The sequence below is a fragment of the Tripterygium wilfordii genome, chromosome 11 (genome assembly GCF_013401445.1).
Source record: "Tripterygium wilfordii isolate XIE 37 chromosome 11, ASM1340144v1, whole genome shotgun sequence".
Taxonomy (NCBI): Eukaryota; Viridiplantae; Streptophyta; class Magnoliopsida; order Celastrales; family Celastraceae; genus Tripterygium; species Tripterygium wilfordii.
In genome coordinates, this window is record NC_052242.1 from 3,785,305 (window position 1) to 3,805,763 (window position 20,459).

At 34.3% G+C, this 20,459-nt stretch overlaps 1 protein-coding gene across 10 annotated transcripts in view; it reads right to left on the minus strand.

Annotated features, from left to right (window-relative positions):
* Window positions 1-20,459, minus strand: part of LOC120009285 (kinesin-like protein KIN-14S) — a 53,784-nt gene continuing 33,325 nt past the window's right edge. For 2 of the 10 annotated variants that reach the window (XM_038859816.1, XM_038859815.1), the window contains 11 exons: window positions 7,198-7,289; window positions 6,324-6,499; window positions 6,018-6,111; window positions 5,669-5,932; window positions 5,296-5,575; window positions 4,792-4,953; window positions 4,230-4,591; window positions 3,969-4,112; window positions 3,809-3,874; window positions 2,766-2,865; window positions 2,540-2,681 (listed from right to left, as the gene is read on the minus strand). In XM_038859816.1, the coding sequence (XP_038715744.1) occupies window positions 2,834-2,865; window positions 3,809-3,874; window positions 3,969-4,112; window positions 4,230-4,591; window positions 4,792-4,953; window positions 5,296-5,575; window positions 5,669-5,932; window positions 6,018-6,111; window positions 6,324-6,499; window positions 7,198-7,289 (1,672 nt within the window). In that variant the 3' untranslated portion in view covers window positions 2,540-2,681; window positions 2,766-2,833. Of the gene's footprint in view, window positions 389-555; window positions 670-768; window positions 916-1,029; window positions 1,393-2,539; window positions 2,682-2,765; window positions 2,866-3,808; window positions 3,875-3,968; window positions 4,113-4,229; window positions 4,592-4,791; window positions 4,954-5,295; window positions 5,576-5,668; window positions 5,933-6,017; window positions 6,112-6,323; window positions 6,500-7,197; window positions 7,290-7,389; window positions 7,412-20,459 lie in introns of those variants that run through there. The other 8 variants (XM_038859818.1, XM_038859819.1, XM_038859821.1 and 5 more) reach the window with 8 other exon arrangements.

Sequence of the window (20,459 nt, forward strand, 5' to 3'; positions counted from 1 at the left end):
TTAAGGGATAAGTACCCGTCAAATTGAAAGGGTGACCAAATTGAAAGGGAATATCTTTTTTTACTCAAACAAATCAGATTTGAGAACATCACTGCATAACGAAGTTTCAATTGAAATCCCTTCTAAAAGCAGCAGCTAAAATTTGGAACAAATATGCACCAAATGGTTGGGGCAAGAAAATATGAAATTGGTGATTCTTCGCAATGCCATTCTCAATTTTGAAGGGCCCCGGAGTGACGGTTTCTACTCTGATTTGGTCTTTACTGGTGCTTGTCTAGAACAAGGAGCTTTTTTGAAGACTGTATAGAAGCTCAGCAGCAAAAGCTGTGTTTTCTAGCTTCAATCTGGTCTCCCGCTCTTCTGCCAACTTATTCTTCAGGTCATGGTCCTGTCAGCGAATCAATTAAATTGCCAGTTTAGCTGGATCATAATTCACCAAATGATGAAACGCAAACTCAAAAGCCTCAAAAGAGCTATAATGCAAGAAATGCAAGCTGCTCTAAATAATAAGAACAGATGATCCCTCATCTAGAGAACTGCAGACATCATAATTACCTTTTCTCGAAGACTTTTGCACTTTTTTTCGCTCTCAGCAAGTCTCAACAGCAAGGACTCGATATTATCCTGCAACTTCTTTGTTTCTTTCTCGTCATGCCTTAGCTTATCTGCCTGTTAGTTTATAGAAACCTGAGTTGCAGCTTCTCAAAGAAATAGAAAGAAATAAGGAAGATAATTAACAGAAGTTACAGAATGAAAATTGTGAAATACCATTTGCTTGTAGTTGAAAAGCTCAGTGGGGTCTTGCACTTCCAATCCCACGAACTTGACTGGCAAAATTCAGTGAGCAAAGGGTTTCCTCAAGGTCTCTGGAGCTTGGGCTGATATGAACAAACATCAGGGTTTTGCAATCTCCTCCTGCATTTAATCCAGTAAAGATCAGCCTTTGCAGATGAAGACCTTCAGGTTTGTTGAAGGAAAATTTATTTTGATCCAGTCCTAAGGATATAAACTTACGAAACCAAATCTTACCTAATGAACTCTGCAGCAGGAGGGTGAGCTTGGAGTTCCTAGTGCACTCAGCAAACAATGAAAACTCCAGTAAGATAATTACTGGTGAGTATAAGATGAAAAACAAATGTCTGTGCGAGCGAGAGAGGAGAGAATAGGGAGATAGACCCGTAAGGAATGTCACCTCTTTTAGACGCAAGGGCAGAAATAGCAACCTCGAGTGCAGAAAGAGACTTGTTTATAAACTGAGATTCCTCTAGCCTTTCACCTTCAACATCAATTTTTCCAACACGCTCACGACTAGCCAAATCCACCAACCAAAGGTGACTCTTAGTTGTTTTCTCATTGACTAAATCATACCTCATTACAATTACCCGCAACAGGCTGCATAAAAAAAAATTTTTGAGGTCATTTCTGTGGTAAAGAGATGTCTTCAACTTGACTCTATATTTGACCAATTATGTATCTGCTGTAACTCATATCTAATTGAGGCCCTGACCTCACTCATCAAGTTTGTAAGGAACAGAAAGCTGGGCATAGTTTATACTTAGTTCTCTAAAAGAAATGAAAAGGAAACAGAGAACTGAGGTACCAGTGAGAACGGCTGCTAAGCTCATTGGCACTGGTGGAGCCAACCGATCCTACTCGGATTCCAGACTTCAGAAGCTCCCAGAGTTCCTCTGTACTATGAACACGAGCTTCAAAAAGCCCAGGGAAGTCCAGAATTCCGTCGGCTGCTTGCTTTATCTCCAACCTTAATAAAACAAAATAAGAAATTTGCATTCCCTTTATCTTCTCATATCTCCAAATAAATATAACATAGCCAAAAGCATAGAAAATAGATGCATTAGACTAAATGGCAGAAAAGGATACATGTTTTGGACAATGTTATAGAGACCAATGATCTTCCCGTTTCCCCAAAATCATGTGAGGTACATTGAACCATCAACTAAATTATCCACAAGTTGCTTTGTTATTCAAATGATCAGACTTCCAGACCAGAATGTAAAGCAAAAAAATGAAGGCAGGCTAAAAGAAACTCACTTTTTGCTAGTTTGGTTTGAATGTTCCACTAAGAGATCCTTAATCTTTTCATTGCAGACCTCCAACATGCTAACAGATAGCTCATATCTAATAATGTCGTTTCTCTCCCAAGATATCCGAAACAACTCCTCCAAAGTCTTGTAGTTGACTCCCCTGTTTTCAGGGGATCCCTCCATGGTAAATGTTTTCCCACTTCCAGTTTGCCCATAGGCAAATATGCAGACAATATAACCATCCAGCACTGAAGTCACAAAGGGCTTTGCCTGTGCAAAGACAGCATCTGCATATATGATACTAATAGAATTAAGAACTTAACAGTACAGGTCTTCAAAAAATTCGAATACAGCCAGGAGATCTCAAATTACCTTGGTTGTCCTCAGGCTTAAACACATGATCGAACTTGAATTGTTTTTTAGAAGAATCAGAGGAGATGATCTGTAGCTCAGTATCCTGTGACGAGTCAAATTCCACGACTTTTTTCAACCCAATGCCATTTTCAACTTCATTCAATGGTCTACATCTGCAGAAGACCCTAATATTTCCTTTAAGTTCTGTAACTTCATTGTAAAGCCGCTTCCATTCAAAAGACTCCTCTAGGTTCTTCTTCTTCAGAAGTTCATGTTCACGACCTAACATCAAACATAGCAAGAATAATGCCATAAGAGCAAAGAAACTAACATCTGATAAATAGACTACCATTTCCAGATACTCACTGAGATGTGAAAGCATGTTTATAGCCTCTGGGCCAGGAAAGGAATCTGTTGCCATACCCTTCGCTTGATCAGATAGAATAGCATGTTCTTTCTTTAGGCTCTGAAACAGCAAGAGTCAACAACAAGAAAGACATTTCTAAACGGCTAATTGAACTCCAAAAAGAATTTGATTCCCTTCACTCTCACAAAAATGATGATTTTCAGGTTTTTAAGAAACCAATAAAATGCACTTAATTTTAACAGCCAAACAAACAGGAGACAACTTTTTTTATCTGCAATTACAGTCTAGAACAATAATTAGAACTTTACCTGAATTATACTGCTCAAATTAAATTTCTATTCGATATACTATCCTCATCCACTGATAGAGTAGTTTCTTTAACTTCATTTCTGTTACATACATTATCTCCGTCCATGGAATAGCTACTCTCATCAACCAATTCCGTGGCAAACACCAAACTCATCACATCAACAAAGAGGAATCTGAAGCCAGACAATACAAGGGAACTATATATTTTGCATTAATCACTGACCAATGTTGGAAATGGACATGACACTTGACAGTAAAAAAAAATTTGAATTGTGCGCCTTTTCTTTTTCTTTTTTTCCCCATACTTTTAGGACACAAGTAAAGGCATACGCATCTGGACTGCTGAAGATAATAACATAATAAAAATAGAAGAAAATTTTATTTCTCAGGAAATAAAATCACCAGCCACAATTTGATTCGATATTTTTTTCTTCAAACAAAGTGAAAACATAATCATCAAAAACCTCAAATTTCTCATCCCTACCTTGAACAAAGGATTAAGAAATTCATAACATAACTCAAATAAAACATCCAAAGGTTTCACGTTTAATCTTCAAGGTATCAAACCTCTCTGTAATTCATAGAAAATTTAGGTCAAGAAGTAAAGAAACGAAAAGACGAATCAGAGAAAAGTACGAGATCTACTCATCTAAAATTAGGTATTTGTGCATTAGAGGAAAAGAAAATTCCAAAAAAGAGCGAAAGTAATGCAGGAAAGGAGAAGGAAAAGAACCTGAACTTGAGGACGGAAAGGGTTGTGGGTCGCAACAAGAAACGGCATGCTTGCCTTTGTTGGTATCTATAATATGAAATTAGGTATTTGTGCGTTAGAGGGGGAAAAAAAGATTCCGAGAAAGAGCGAAAGTAATGCAGGAAAGGAGACGGAGAAGAACCTGAACTTGAGGACAGAGAGGGTTGTGGGTCTGCACTTTCAATCCCACGGACTCGACTGGCAAAATTCAACGAGCAAAGGATTTCCCCAAGGTCTCTGGAGCTTGGGCCGATCTGAACAAACATCAGGGTTTTGCAATCTCCTCCTGCATTTAATAATCCAGCAAAGATCAGCCTTTGCAGATGAAGACCTTCAGGTTTGTTGAAGGAAAATTAATTTTGATCCGGTCGTTAGGATATAAACTTACGAAATCAAATCTTACCTAATGAACTCTGCAGCAAGAGGGTGAGATTGGAGTTCCTAGTGCACTCAGCAAACAATGAAAACTCCAGTCCGATAATTACTGGCGAGTATAAGATGAAAAACAATGTGTATGCGAGTGAGAGAGGAGAGAATAGGGAGATAGACCTGTAAGGAATGGGGCCTGTTTTAGACACAAGGGCGGAGATAACATCCCCGAGTGCAGAAAGAGACTTGTTTATAAACTGAGATTCCTCTAGCCTTTCACCTTCAACATCAACTTTTTCAACACGCTCACTACTAGCCAAATCCACCAACCAAAGGTGACTCTTAGTTTTTAGCCTGTTGACTAAATCATGGCCCAATACAGTTATCCGCAACTGGCTGCATAAAAACAATTTTGAGGTCATTTCTGTGGTAAAGAGATGTCTTCAACTTGACTCTATATTTGACCAATTATGTATCTGCTGTAACTAGTATCTAATTCAGGCCCTGACCTCACTCATCAAGTTTGTAACGAACAGAAAGCTGGGCATAATTTATAATTAGTTCTCTAAAAGAAATGAAACAAAGATCTGAGGTACCAGTGAGAACGGCTGCTAAGCTCATTGGCACAGGTGGAGCCAACTGATCCTTCTCGGCTTCCAGAGTTCAGAAGCTCCCAGACTTCCTCTGTACTACGAACATGAGCTTCAACAAGCCCAGGGACTTCCAGAATTCCGTCGGCTGCTTGCTTTATCTCCAACCTTAATCCAACAAAATAAGAAATTTGCATTCCCTTTATCTTCTCATATCTCTGAATCAATATAACATAGCAAAAAGCATAGAAAATTGATGGATTCGACAGGCAGCAAAAGGATACATGATTTGGGCAATGTTATAGAGACCAACGATCTTCCCATTTCCCCAAAATCATGGCAATTACATTTGTCTCCACGATCAAAACTTTTTGATTGAGAGGATATGATCAAGTAAGGTACATTGAACCACCAACCAAATTATCCACAAGTTGCTTCGTGATTCAAATGATTTGACTTCCTGAACAGAATGTAGAGTAAAAAAATGAAGGCACGGTAAAAGAAACTCACTTTGTGCTAGTTTTGCTCAAATTTTCCACTAAGAGATCCTTAATCTCTTCATTGTAGACCTCCAACATGCTAACAGATAGCTCATATCTAATAATGGCGTTTCTCTCCCCAGAGATGCGAAACAACTCCTCTAAAGTCTTGTAGTTGACTCCCCTATTCTCAGGGGTTCCCTCCATCGTAAATGTTTTCCCAGTTCCAGTTTGCCCATAAGCAAATATGCAGACATTATAACCATCCAGCAGTGAAGTCACAATGGGCTTTGTCTGTACAAAGACAGCATCTGCATATATGACACTTACGGAATTAAGAACTTCACAGCACAGATCTTCACAAAAAAAAACAAAAAAGAAAACAGCCAGAGATCTCAAATTACCTTGGTCGTCATCAGGCTTAAACACATGATCGAACTTAAATTGTTTTTTGGAAGAATCAGAGGAGATGATCTGTAGCTCATTATCCTGTGACGAGTCAAATTCCACAACTTCTTCCAACCCATTGGAAATTTCAACTTCATTAACTGGTCTACATCTGCAGAAGACCCTAATATTTCCTTTAAGTTCGATAATTTCATTGTAAAGCCGCTTCCGTTCAAAAGACTCCTCTAGGTACCTCTTCTTTAGAAGTTCATGTTCCCCACCTAACATCAAACATAGCAAGAATAATGCCATAAGAGCCAAGAAAACTAACATCTGATAAATAGACTGCCACTTCTAGATACTCACTGAGATGCAACAGCATGCTTATAGCATCTACCTCTGGGCCAGGAAAGATATATGTAGCTTGATCAGATAGAATAGCATGTTCTTTCTTTAGGTTCTGAGGCAGCAATAGTCAAAAAGAAAAAAAGACATTTCTAAACAGTTAGTTGAACTCCAAAAAGAATTTGATTTCCTTCACCATCACAAAATGATGATTTCCAGGTTTTTAAGAAACCAATGAAATGCACTTAATTCCAACAGCCAAACAAACAGGAGACAAAACATATTTTCATATGCAATTACAATATAGAACAGTAACTAGAATGTTACCTGAATTTTACTGCTCAAACTAATAATCTTCTGCAGTTCCGGAAGTGTTGGCCCCTGAGCTAACGAATTTCGATTCAATATACTATCATCATCCATTGAATGAGTAGTTTCTTCAACTTCATTTCTATTCCATACATTATCTCCATCCATGGAATGCCCACCCTCATCAACAAATTCTGTCGCAAATACCAAAATCATCATATCAACAAAGAGGAATATGAAGACAGCTGATACAAGGGAACCATATATTTTGCATTAGTCACGGACCGATGTTGGAAAAGGACATACACTTGACAGTACAAAAAACTTGAATTGTGCGCTTTTTGTTTTTCTTTCCCCCCACACCCGAAAAACTTTTTAGGACAAAAGTAAAGGCATACGCATCTCGATTGCTGAATCTAGTAACATCATAAAAATAGAACAAAAACTATATTTCTCAGGAATCAAAAGCCCTAGAAGAAGTAGGAGTATAAGAGAATGGATAATTGAGTTGAAAAAATAAATTAAAGAAAAAATAAAGAAAGGAAACGAAACTCTCTCACCACCCACAATTTGATTCGATATTTTTTCCCTTCAAACAGAGCGGAAAAGAATCATCAAAAACCTCAAATCACTCAAACTCTACCTTGATCAAGGGATTAAGAAAATCATAACATAACTCAAATAAAACACCCAAAGGTTTCACGTTTCATCTTCAAGGTATCAAACCTCGTCGTAATTCATAGAAAATTTAGATCAAGAAGTAAAGAAAAGAAAAGACAAATCAGAGAAATGTACGAGATCTACTCATATAAATTAGGTATTTGTGCATTAGAGAGGGAAAAAAGATTCCTACAAAGAGCGAAAGTAATGCAGGAAAGGAGAAGGAGAAGAACTGAACTCGAGGGCGGAGAGGGTTTTGGCCTTTTGGGTCGCAACGAGAAACGGCATGCTCGCTTTTGTCGGTTGATACTTCCATCGTTTGATCTGTCAGCAAAATAACACGGTGTTTTAAAGATTGATCGAATGATTGATTAAGAAAAGAAAGAAAGAATTGTATATAATCGGGGGGGAAAATCACACTCACAGATGAACAAAAACGTATACTACGAGAGAATTACCTTCCGTTCTAAAATCAGAGAATTCAAGTTTGATATGATCAGTGGCTTAGTGGTAATTAGGCGCTTACTTGTGGATTGTTTGGTTTAGAGTCTGTTAAAGTCGGTTAACTAAGTTTGTTAATCTCTATTAGTTTTCCGTTACTTTTTGCTGACGTGGCTTAGTCTGTTTCTAACGCACGTTAGGGTTGGCCAGCTAGGAAGAGTAGTGCGCTGGTATTGGTTGTATAAATACATAAGACTCTTGTATTTCGACAATTATGAAATATACAAGTTGTTTCTGGTAGTTTTCTTTGCAACAATTCCATCGCCATTCTTGTGTGCTTGGTCTAGGTTGAACGAGGCTATCAAAGTTGCAGAATTTCACAGAGATAGAGGAAGAGAGATGATTTTGATTTGCGTTGAAGTTTGAATTGATATTAACAAGACATGAGCTGTCGATTGGGGAGCTGCTTTTAACGGCTATAATATACTTGTATCTATATTCTATCGAAACTGCAAAATGACCCAACTATTTTGGTCCCAACTTGGCCCAAGTCGATGCGGCAAATCCAATCAGCATGCCAACAATGCAATTTTGAAATATTCAATTTGAAATTGAGCTCGGTAATCGGAGAGAGCATTTAATGCCCACAAGCACTTTCTTGCATAGGAAATGTCACGCCCGATCTACGGAGCGTGCAGAAAAAGGATAAATACACAAAAACTCTCACACCAAACACAATCACATGCATCACACGTGTTACGTCCTAACCTAATAAAAATTTTACCAAAAATTTCGACAGCATCTTCTCATAAATTGAGAAAACCCCCTTGTGAATCAGATCACATACAAGAAAAAAAACACTTCTAATATCATCAACATCAACTGACGCGTAGGTCCACCATCAAACACATACCCCATCATCATCATCAAACACACACTAGTCACGACCACCACTCCCGGCCAACAAAAACAACACCATACATCAATCCAACCATAACCATACTACATCCATGAACTTAAACTACTAAAACGTACCAACATCACACCATACATATGTATAAATCCACACATACGTGTCACACAACCACAAAAGTCCAGGCCACCTCCGTCACGCGTCCTCCTGCTGATCCGCTGCCTATGCACTAGATCCTGTCTCACTTGTGGGAAGGGAAAGTAGATAGGGTGAGCAGAAGGCTCAGTAGGGATAAATACTAGAAGACAAGTAAAGAATAATAAGGTTGGGGAAGAAACATCGTTTAATTAATGCAACAAAATGCAATGCAAACTAATGCACCCGATCAACCCAACCGAACCTCCATATCCTCCACCAACGACACCAAAGCCGGCGAATCCGATTCTCGCCCTGCAAAGATAAGCCGACTAGAATCCACCGCACTACCTCTCTGTCTAGCATCCAACACAATCGCATATTGATCAATCTCAAACGCTAGAGAGAAGGTTGGCACACATGTGGTCTCAACCACTCACCGCTGGCCCCACGGTGATATCTCAGCCCGCCACGCCTGGCCTAGCATCAAATAACTAACCAGCGTGCAGTAACAAATACCGCTACGGGAATCTTATGGACTAGGACCATCACAAGGCTCCTATCCATCATCCACGCACGTTCCCAAATAACATCCAACACCTAACGTGAGCCCAGGACCACCCTCGGAACCCACCATGCATCTAATGTAAATTCTTATAATTTATGTCATTCGTGCAACACATATAGATAAAAACATTCATTCGTCGTGATGCATGAAGATTTACAAATGCCCAATTTATGACCAAGCATTCCAAGGTTATATATCCATCAAATTAAATCACCAATAAATTGACAATAATGCAAAGGAACAATGGTAAGCATGCAAGGGTTTGTTTCCCCTCGGGAAAGATCGAGACGGAAACCAAACTTACCATTCAAGCAATTTGGTGGCCTGAAAGTGTTTTGAAATAAAAATAGTAAGAAATCCCTACCTCGAAGTAAACACGCAATCCTCACCAAGAAGCAACGTATACTTCATGTCAATTCGCTAACCTATTCATTAAGGTAAGCTCCATTAATTTTCCATATTCACCAACCTTTCAAGTCTCACATTCCATACTACGCAATATCCCCAATTTCACTAAATTCATTTCCTACCTTAATTCTCTAAGGTTAAACAATTAAATTCATATCACAATATTATTTCCATCTTACCCCCAACCTTAATTAAAACAATTTCAGTCACTAACCCTTACCTTGAACTTTGTTAGTTCCACTAACTCAAAAATTTTAAGCTTTCCCTTGAATTGATTCAAGAATCACACTTGTACCTAACAATATAAGAAAATTAGAGTCTAATCTCGAGTTAGTGAACAAAGAAAACTTCATTTGAATTAACATCTCCAAAACCCATTTAAGCCCACAAACACTAAGTTCAAAATTACCTTAATCCTTCTCTTTCTTAGTGTGGTTGTAGGTTTCAAAGTTGGGGCACCTTTACTGACCGGAAAAGTCGCCGGAATGCCGCCGGAGGTGGCTAACCGGAGGTGGTGTGAAGTGAGGAAAAGGGGCTACCCTTCTTCTCTGTTTTTTTTTTTTTTTTAACTTACGGGTGAAGGTCTGCGACCTTCACCCACTTAAAATTTTTTTTTTTATTACTTTTAGTTGTTTATATATATATATGGAAAAGTCACCGGAATGCCGCCGGAGGTGGCTAACCGGAGGTGGTGAAGTGAGGAAAAGGGGCTACCCTTCTTCTCTGTTTTTTTTTTTTTTTTTTTTTTAACTTACGGGTGAAGGTCTGCGACCTTCACCCACTTTAAATCTTTTTTTTATTACTTTTAGTTGTTTATATATATATATACCAAGACGACAGCGATCGAAGGCAAGCGGAGAGGAGACTAAGGGAGAAAACTAAGACAGACAATTGAGGCCTGTGATATGTCTTTGAGTAGACATATAAAAAGACATCACAAAAAGTATATAAAAGAAAACTAAAATTAAATCAATAATTTAAACAGTCTATCGACGGATTATTTAAACAAATAATTTAATTAAAATTATTTCTAATAATAAACAGAAAATTAATAAAATAAATTGAATAAATAAAAATTGTATAAAACCATCCATTGGTGGTTAAACCATCCGGTGGAGGTGGTAGCAGTTTGATATTGGAAGCATAAATTAATTTAAATGAATGAGGCGGTAGAACCAGCCAAGCATTTGATAATTTAAAGCAATAAATTGGAAATGAATTGATAAAAGAAGGCGGTTAAACCAGCCAACTAATTGTATTGATAATCAGATATCAAATGATATCTGTATTGATTGATAAACAGATATCTGTATGGATATCTGTGTATTGAAAACAAAAATTAACTTACAGACGTTTTGGGATATCTATGATATCTGTCTGTAAGGATCTATTTAAAGCATATAACTTATGCTAAACATATATGTATGCGAGCATATATGAAGCTTATTGAAATCTAACCTACTGCAAAGGAACTTCGAGAGACTATCAACTTGAGAGTTTAAGAGAGAGTTTTTTATCTAAGGTTTGAACCCCCCCTAAACTAAGATGTCTTCCCGTTATATAGGTGGAGAGAGCATCACAATTGAATTGAAAAGTGAAAAGCTTTTGGAATGTTTTGGCCTACTTTAACTTTTGCGCCGAATCCCTGTAGCTTTCACTTTTTCCACTGTTGATTTCGCTTGTCCTGTAGCATTGCCAAGTTCCTGTAGTTTTGACGACTTGAGTGACTTTAATGATTTCGTCGTCCTTTGTTTTGACAGGAACATGCAGACTCTGCAGGTGCGTTGTGCCAGTATGCTTTGAGGCTGGTCTTTGAGACTTTTACCCAGTGGGATTTTTGGATTTTTGAGCAAAATCTCCAGCTATCAACGGATTTGATGATTTCTTTACCACCAACCGTTTGAGGTGGAATAGCCAAATCTTTAACCTAGATTTGAAGAGGCACCACATGGGATTTTTGGACTTTTTAGTAAAGTCTCCAACTTTCAACGGGTTTGATTATTTCTTTACCACCGACCGTTTGCAGTGGAATAGTCAAGTCAATGACACCTAGACTTGATTAGGTAGAGGATTAAATGTCTTAATCCTCAGTACCCCAATATTGAGGTTTGTTGTTAATTTCCTCCCATTGATCCCATAAAACGTGATCATCAATATGATCAGTTATTAAATCAAATAATATTTGGTCCCTTAGTTGGGAAAAGAGTGCTCTTTCGAGTATATTTTTTGGTAAATCATAGGTAAGATAAAACTTTTGAAGAGCCCGTAAGACTTCTTTTTTAATATTGTCAACATTTAATATTGGATAGCCCCATGTATCCTCCCAACCATCATTGTAAGAAAAGATAACATTAATTTGATTTGTTTGGAGTTCAAACTGAACTTTGGTATGTCTGGATTGATGGTCAAAAATAGGGTTTGAAAATCCTTTTAAAAGATAATGTATTTGAGTAGCCATGAAAACTTATTTAAAGGGAAAACAAGTTTTACCTGTCTTGTATGAATTCCCTGGTTAAGAAAGCAGGCAGATTTATTGGCTTTTCCTGCAATATACTCAAAATCAGTGGTTAGGGAGTATTGAGATAGCCTGTTGCTTGAATAACCTGATATTTGAAATAACTGGTTGGTTAATAAATGGAAAATGAATTAATTTTCCCATGACCAATGTATGAATGCCATTATAATCAACCTGAAAAGGTTTAATAAGATCAAAGAATGGCGTTCCCAAAATAACATTTTTTATAATGTTTTTTGATACCAAGGAAATCTGTTGTAAAACCGATTCCAGAATTTTGGATGATGACATTAGATAATTTAAATTTGATTTTTAAATCATTACCATTGGCAGATTTTATTCCTTCCATAGTGGTTTCCCAGTATCTAGGAGGAAACACAGTTTAATTCTGCTCCGGAATCAACCAAAGCAATTGCATCAATAAAATAAGAATTTTTGATTTTGAGTTTAATTTTAATAAACCATTTTTGACTAATAATAATACGAGATAGAGAACCAAGAAATGGTTTCTCATCTTGGTGGGAACTATCAGCGATAATCCCTTCTGTTTCAATCCTGTTGGGTTTTTCAATATCCTCAAACTCACTAGGAGTTTCAGATACGAGTAACTCTTTTCCTTTGTTCATGATGGTAATCAACTCATTGATTTGCCACCGATCTTTAATTTGTTTATTTTTGAGAATGTTTATTTCATTTTTTATTTCAAAAATCTCGAATTGAAATTCTGAAATACTACTATCACTTGTGATAGGTTTTTTGTCATGTTTGGACAAAATGTCTCTTAAATTATATGAGGTTACTGGTGTTTTGGTTTGTTTGTCTGGCTTATCTAAATTTTGTTTTAGTTTTTCTAAGTAAGCCAATTTGATTTCAGGGTCGTCAATGTGATTGACTACTTCTAAGAAGAAGCCCTGGTATTGTGAAAGCATATTGCATTCAGGAGAAGAAGAACTTATCTCATCAATTTGAATCTCACTATCACTAAAATCAGAAGCTGTATCAGAATCAGTATCTAAAAGAATTGATTCTAATTTTGCTAGAATTGGTGCTTCTAATTCAAGCTCGTGAAGACGTTTGTTCAAATGACAATAATTTGCCGTGTGGCCTTTTTTGTTACATTTGAAGCAGACAACATTTGTTTTATCAATTTGTAGTGGTTTCTTATCTAAATCTTTTTTCCTAAAATTAGGTTTTTTATAATAGTCAGGTTGCCTATTTCTAGTGAACCGAGACTTATAGTTAGGATGAATTTCTTTTTTAATTCCTTTGGGTTTTGAACAGTTGTCTTCGAACCCAAATTGTTTACAAAAAGATCCTAATTCATTTTTAAATTTTTGTTGTTCAAATTTTAATTGTTTTTGTAACTTAATGTCAGAACATAATTGTAATCCTACTTTTTGTATGTGACTGACTAAATCACCATATGTCAACTAATCATACGGTATCTGATCATTGTGGAGTGTCTTAATTTTATTTCTAACCAATCCCAAAGTCCATTAAATGGAACGAGGTTACATTACCCAAAACATGGGAATTACAGGATGCTGTACTTCATACAAAAATACAAAATACAAACATTGAGTACATTACTCAATCAACCGACGGGAAAGTTGAAATCACTTTCGGCTCTCGAGGTCATTCAATCGATCTCCAAAATCTTCACATAGGATCTTCTTCAAGTTCCTTTAAACCACTTCTTAGTCAACAAAGTAGAAAATCCTTTTCTACATCAAGCGTCACGTCAAATACTAGACCTCCACCAAGTACCTCTTATCGTTCCGATATACGAGGCGTGGATACCTCTAGTACAATACCAAAACCCTTTTACAATGTCCAAAACCCCGAATCCTCATTAGATTCCCAAACTGAACAAAAAGATTCACCTCCAATGTCACCAACTTATTCTCAAATTGTAGATGACTCTGCCATTCCTGAGTTAAATGTCTTAGACAGCTCTGTTGAGTTCGTCATAGACAAGAAATTCGTCCAAAAAGAGTTTTACTCAAAAGAAAACACTTTAAAACGTGATTGGTTTCTTTCCAATTACAAAGGCCAAAAACGAGATACAATCCAAAATCAATATTATACCTTCATGATAGACATGAGGTTTCAATTATTATTCTTTAACTGGTTTGAATTAACTTTCCCAGACAAAGGTAATGATTATCCTCAAACCTTACCCTCGGTAAAAAACACCGAAAAATCCCAAAACCAACAGAGTAATAGTATTACTCTGACCCCAATAACATCATTTAACCAAAAACCAGAGAGTAATAGTATTACTCCCCGACAAACTCCGGATATTCCAAATCTCCCTGTACAAAAAGAAGAAAATCCTCCTTTGGATGAGGATGATCCTTCTTTGAACTTAGAGTGGCGGGATTCCCTACTTCTAGACACTGCAACAAAAACAAATAGTGTTCTAGATAGCAAGGATTGCCCTTTATCTTTACCTTCAGATGATATTACCGAAAAAACCCAAGAATGGCAGGATATGACTTACGATATTATTATCGAGTCTGAACATCCTCCGTTAACCCAACTCAAGTTAGAAAACAAAAACACCCCTACCATTGCTATCCCATGCAAGTTAGGGGAAAACTGAAAATTTGGAGACAACTAAAAATCAATTGACTGACATTACTACTCAAATCCTTTCTCCACAAATTCCAGATATATCAAAATTACTTCCAAACAACGAGGTAAAACCCCACAATAATCCCTCTTTCGAAATAGAATGGTGGGAATCCTTACTTCTAGACACTCACACCACAACCAATAGAGCTTTCCAAAACAAACAACAAAATAAATTAACCTTCGAATGCAACATGCTTTCTAAACAAATCCTTACAAATCCTTCTGTTAAAATCACCAGTCAACCGAATAATATAGGCCCTACAAATAACATCCTTTCACAAATCCATTCATACATCAAAATTGCTAAAACAGAAATCAAAAACTTTAAAACCAAAAGAGAAATCAATTTTGATGATGAAGGGACATCCCTCCTTGGGATCTTATCTCATATTACCACCCAAAAATGGTTTATCCCAATAAAAATCAAAATCAAAATCAAAAATTTCTCCTTCAACACTATCGCTCTAGTAGATTCTGGTGCTGACCTCAACTGTCTCCGTGCAGATTTAATTCCTCGATATTTTTGGGAAGCGACAACTGAAGAAATAAAAACTGTCAATGGAGAACCCTTAAACATTATTTACAAATTATCTGAGGTTACCATACAAAATTCCCATACCAAGTTTATTACTAGTTTCCTTGGGATTCAAAATATTACTAGATATGCCATTCTAGGCACACCATTTTTACAACTTCTCAAACCCTTCAAAGTCAAGGATGATGGGATACATACCAAAATATTAGGAAATAAATTATCCTTTCCTTTTATTAAACATCCCGTTACAAAAAATATTAATTTATTACAAAATACAATACATTGTATAATCACCAATAAAGAAAAACAAATAAAATACCTTACAGATAATGCTGATATTACTTTACTAGAAAAACAATTAGCAACACCAATTACCCAAACAAAAATCATGTCTCTTCAACAACTTTTTGAAAAAGAAGTTTGTTCGGATCTCCCTACAACTTTCTGGAATAGGAAAAAACATGAAGTACAATTACCATACGAAAAAGAATTTAAAGATATTCATATTCCTACAAAAGCTAGGAGTATTCAGATGAACAAAGACCTAGAAGAACACTGCAAAAAAGAAATACAAGAACTTCTAGATAAAAATTTGATCCGTCACAGCCAATCTCCATGGAGCTGTGCTGTCTTTTATGTCAATAAAAATGCCGAAATAGAACGAGGAGTTCCCAGATTAGTTATTAACTAGTTATTGGACTCGTGCGATGCACGAATAATAAAAAATTTATAATCTATCTATATATATATAAAAGTAGGATACACTTGAGCTTTTTTTCCCTCCCAAACTTGCAAGATTTTTAGTCTTAATTAATTAAATAATTTATTCTTCCTAAACCAACAATAAAATATTTTTAAATCAAAGATATAATGGATAATAGGATATCTCCTAAACTTTCAAGATTTTTTTCAAATATTTTAAAGATATTGAAAAAAGATTTTGATAACCAATATTTCAAAGATTTTTCAAATATTTCTAACTATATTTAAAAATTACATCCCAATTTCTCTCTCTCTCCTCTCCCACCCACTAATATTTATTTACTTAGCTCCCTCATGAGGAGCTTTAATTTGTTTAACTCAATTATTTTTTCGATTTGATTATTGTTTTACACCTTATTCATATGGTTTGCCCTCTCACAATTCAGTGTGCATCAATCTCTTTTAATATTCATAGATATTCTAATTACGATGAGTCTAAACATAATTTTATTGATTTTTTTTTCAGAAATATCCTTTAAGGGCAGCTATGGATTCAGTCAATTTCACTTACGAAATTGTAGGTTAGGATTGTACACTATTTCTTTTTCTTTTTTGTAATTGCGTTTTCAATAGGCTCAAAATCAACATGTTTTTTTTTTCTTTTATCAAGGTTTGACAAGTGACAACATTCTTGGAACTGAAAATCAAATGGAAGTTTTATGTTGAAACTAGAAAATAAATCAAAAAATTGATAGAGAAGAAGAGTCGAAACCCGATTCCTTATGTTCCACCAGTGACTAGAGTAGTCATTCCACGATAAGGTGTTATAATTTCCATTATTTTTCATTGTTGTTGGAGAGAGTAATAATTTGCGGTCATATAATTTTAATATTCACGAAGTGAAATAGACTATGTTAACTTAATTAGAAACAATGAATTCGTTAGCAAAGTAGTATGTATTATGATAATTCTAACCATGAATGAATATGTAAATTATAAAAAATACATATAAATATTAAATATTACGAAATAAGCAATATTGCTCACTTGGATTTGATTAATTCTCAGAATTAGAAAATTAAGCTATTAATTTATTAGAGAATTAATCTATTAATTTATTCTCTCAACCAAAAATAATAAGTTATTATCCTTATTACTTTACCCATATTTCTTAATTATATTTTTAGTTGTTATCCTTATCACTTTACCATGTTTGATTGAATATAATTTCAATTAATATGAAAATTTTGAAAATTTCACAATATTATTTTTTATCCTTATAACTGTACCCATGATTTTAATCCGTAATAATTTTCTCAGGATTTTAAACATATTTGAATTTGTTATCATTTTATTCTTCTAACAACATTTATAAATACCCTTTATGATCATATAAATTATAATTTAATTATTTAACTATTATCTTTTATCACTACTTAATTATAAATATGATCATTATCTTTTATCACTAGGTAAATTATTAATTGATAATTTTTATTATTTAAATATTTGTTCACAAAGATGTTAAATACTATAACTACTTCATGTGTCACCTCTATGATTACACCGTGACATTGATGAATAAAAATATTTATAAGTTGTATTATAAGAATTTCATTGAATATTTTTATTCATCAATGTCACGGTGTAATCATAGAGGTGACACATGAATTAGTTATAGTATTTAACATCCTTGTGAACAAATATTTAAATAATAAAAATTATCAATTAATACTTTACCTAGTGATAAAAGATAATGATCATATTTATAATTAAGTAGTGATAAAAGATAATAGTTAAATAATTAAATTATAATTTATATGATCATAAAGGGTATTTATAAATGTTGTTAGAAGAATAAAATGATAACAAATTCAAGTATGTTTAAAATCCTGAGAAAATTATTACGGATTAAAATCATGGGTACAGTTATAAGGATAAAAAATAATATTGTGAAATTTTCAAAATTTTCATATTAATTGAAATTATATTCAATCAAACATGGTAAAGTGATAAGGATAACAACTAAAAATATAATTAAGAAATATGGGTAAAGTAATAAGGATAATAACTTATTATTTTTGGTTGAGAGAATAAATTAATAGATTAATTCTCTAATAAATTAATAGCTTAATTTTCTAATTCTGAGAATTAATCAAATCCAAGTGAGCAATATTGCTTATTTTGTAATATTTAATATTTATGTGTATTTTTTATAATTTACATATTCATTCATGGTTAGAATTATCATAATAAATACTACTTTGCTAACGAATTCATTGTTTCTAATTAAGTTAACATAGTCTATTTCACTTCGTGAATATTAAAATTATATGACCGCAAATTATTACTCTCTCCAACAACAATGAAAAATAATGGAAATTATAACACCTTATCGTGGAATGACTACTCTAGTCACTGGTGGAACATAAGGAATCGGGTTTCGACTCTTCTTCTCTATCAATTTTTTGATTTATTTTCTAGTTTCAACATAAAATTTCCATTTGATTTTCAGTTCCAAGAATGTTGTCACTTGTCAAACCTTGATAAAAGAAAAAAAAAACATGTTGATTTTGAGCCTATTGAAAACGCAATTACAAAAAAGAAAAAGAAATAGTGTACAATCCTAACCTACAATTTCGTAAGTGAAATTGACTGAATCCATAGCTGCCCTTAAAGGATATTTCTGAAAAAAAAATCAATAAAATTATGTTTAGACTCATCGTAATTAGAATATCTATGAATATTAAAAGAGATTGATGCACACTGAATTGTGAGAGGGCAAACCATATGAATAAGGTGTAAAACAATAATCAAATCGAAAAAATAATTGAGTTAAACAAATTAAAGCTCCTCATGAGGGAGCTAAGTAAATAAATATTAGTGGGTGGGAGAGGAGAGAGAGAGAAATTGGGATGTAATTTTTAAATATAGTTAGAAATATTTGAAAAATCTTTTGAAATATTGGTTATCAAAATCTTTTTTCAATATCTTTAAAATATTTGAAAAAAATCTTGAAAGTTTAGGAGATATCCTATTATCCATTATATCTTTGATTTAAAAATATTTTATTGTTGGTTTAGGAAGAATAAATTATTTAATTAATTAAGACTAAAAATCTTGCAAGTTTGGGAGGGAAAAAAAGCTCAAGTGTATCCTACTTTTATATATATATAGATTATAAACCATTAAATAAAGCTTTACAATGGATAAGATATCCAATTCCAAACAAAAAAGATTTATTATCCAAACTACATGATGCAAAAATATTTTCAAAATTTGATATGAAATTAGGTTTTTGGCAAATACAGATGCATGAGAAAGATCGATACAAAACAGCTTTTACAGTTCCTTTCGGACAATACGAATGGAATGTAATGCCTTTTGGATTAAAGAATGCACCTTCTGAATTCCAACGAATTATGAATGACATTTTTAATCCCCATTCTCAATTCATTATTGTTTATATTGATGATGTGTTAATTTTCTCTAATAGCATTAAACAACATTTTTTTCATTTATCAAAATTTTTAAACATTGTCAAAGAAAGTGGGTTAGTTGTTTCAAAAACAAAAATCAAATTGTTTCAAACCCATATTAGATTTCTTGGTCATAATATTCATCCTGGTACTATTATACCAATAGAAAGATCTATCCAGTTCGCTGATAAATTTCCCGACAAAATCTTAGACAAAACCCAACTACAACGTTTTCTTGGGAGTCTAAATTATGTGGCTGATTTTTATCCCAATTTACAAAATTTGTGTAAACCATTATATGACAGGTTAAAGAAAAATCCACCGCCCTGGACAAATGTCCACACTGCTGTCATACAAAGAATTAAAACACATCTCCCAACCTTACCCTGTCTTAGTATTGTGGACCCAGATACTCCAAAAATTGTTGAAACAGATGCTTCAGAGTTGGGATACGGCGGTATCCTCAAACAAATCAAAAATGGAAAGGAGGAAGTAATACAATTTACTTCCAAAAAATGGAATCCTACTCAACAAAATTATTCTACCATCAAAAAGGAGATATTATCAATTGTTTTTTGTGTATCAAAATTCCAAAGTGATTTACTTAACCAAAAATTCCTTATTAGAGTTGATTGTCAATCTGCAAAAAATGTCCTCCAAAAAGATGTCCAAAATATTGCATCAAAACAAATTTTTGCTAGATGGCAAGCCATTCTTAGTATTTTTGATTTTGACATTGATTATATTGCAGGAAAAGACAACAATCTACCTAACTTCCTCACAAGGGAATTTCTCCAAGATAGGTAAAACATTATCCTCCCATTAAAAAGTTTTCATGGCTAATCCAAACCTGCATTACATTCTTAACAGATTTGGCACCCCAATTTTTGACCATCAGTTTAGTTTAGCCCAAAATGACAAAATCTTTCTTGAAATGGAAACCAATCAAATCAATATTATTTTGGCTTACAGTGATGGTTGGGAAGATGCTTGGGCATACCCAATTTTAAATGCTGACATTATCAAAATAGAGATTTTACGAGGACTTCAAAAATTTTATCTTCCTTATGACTTACGAAAAGATATTTTGGAAATAGCTCTTTTTTCCCAAATAAGGGACCAAATTTTATTTGATCTAATATCTGATCACATTAATGATCA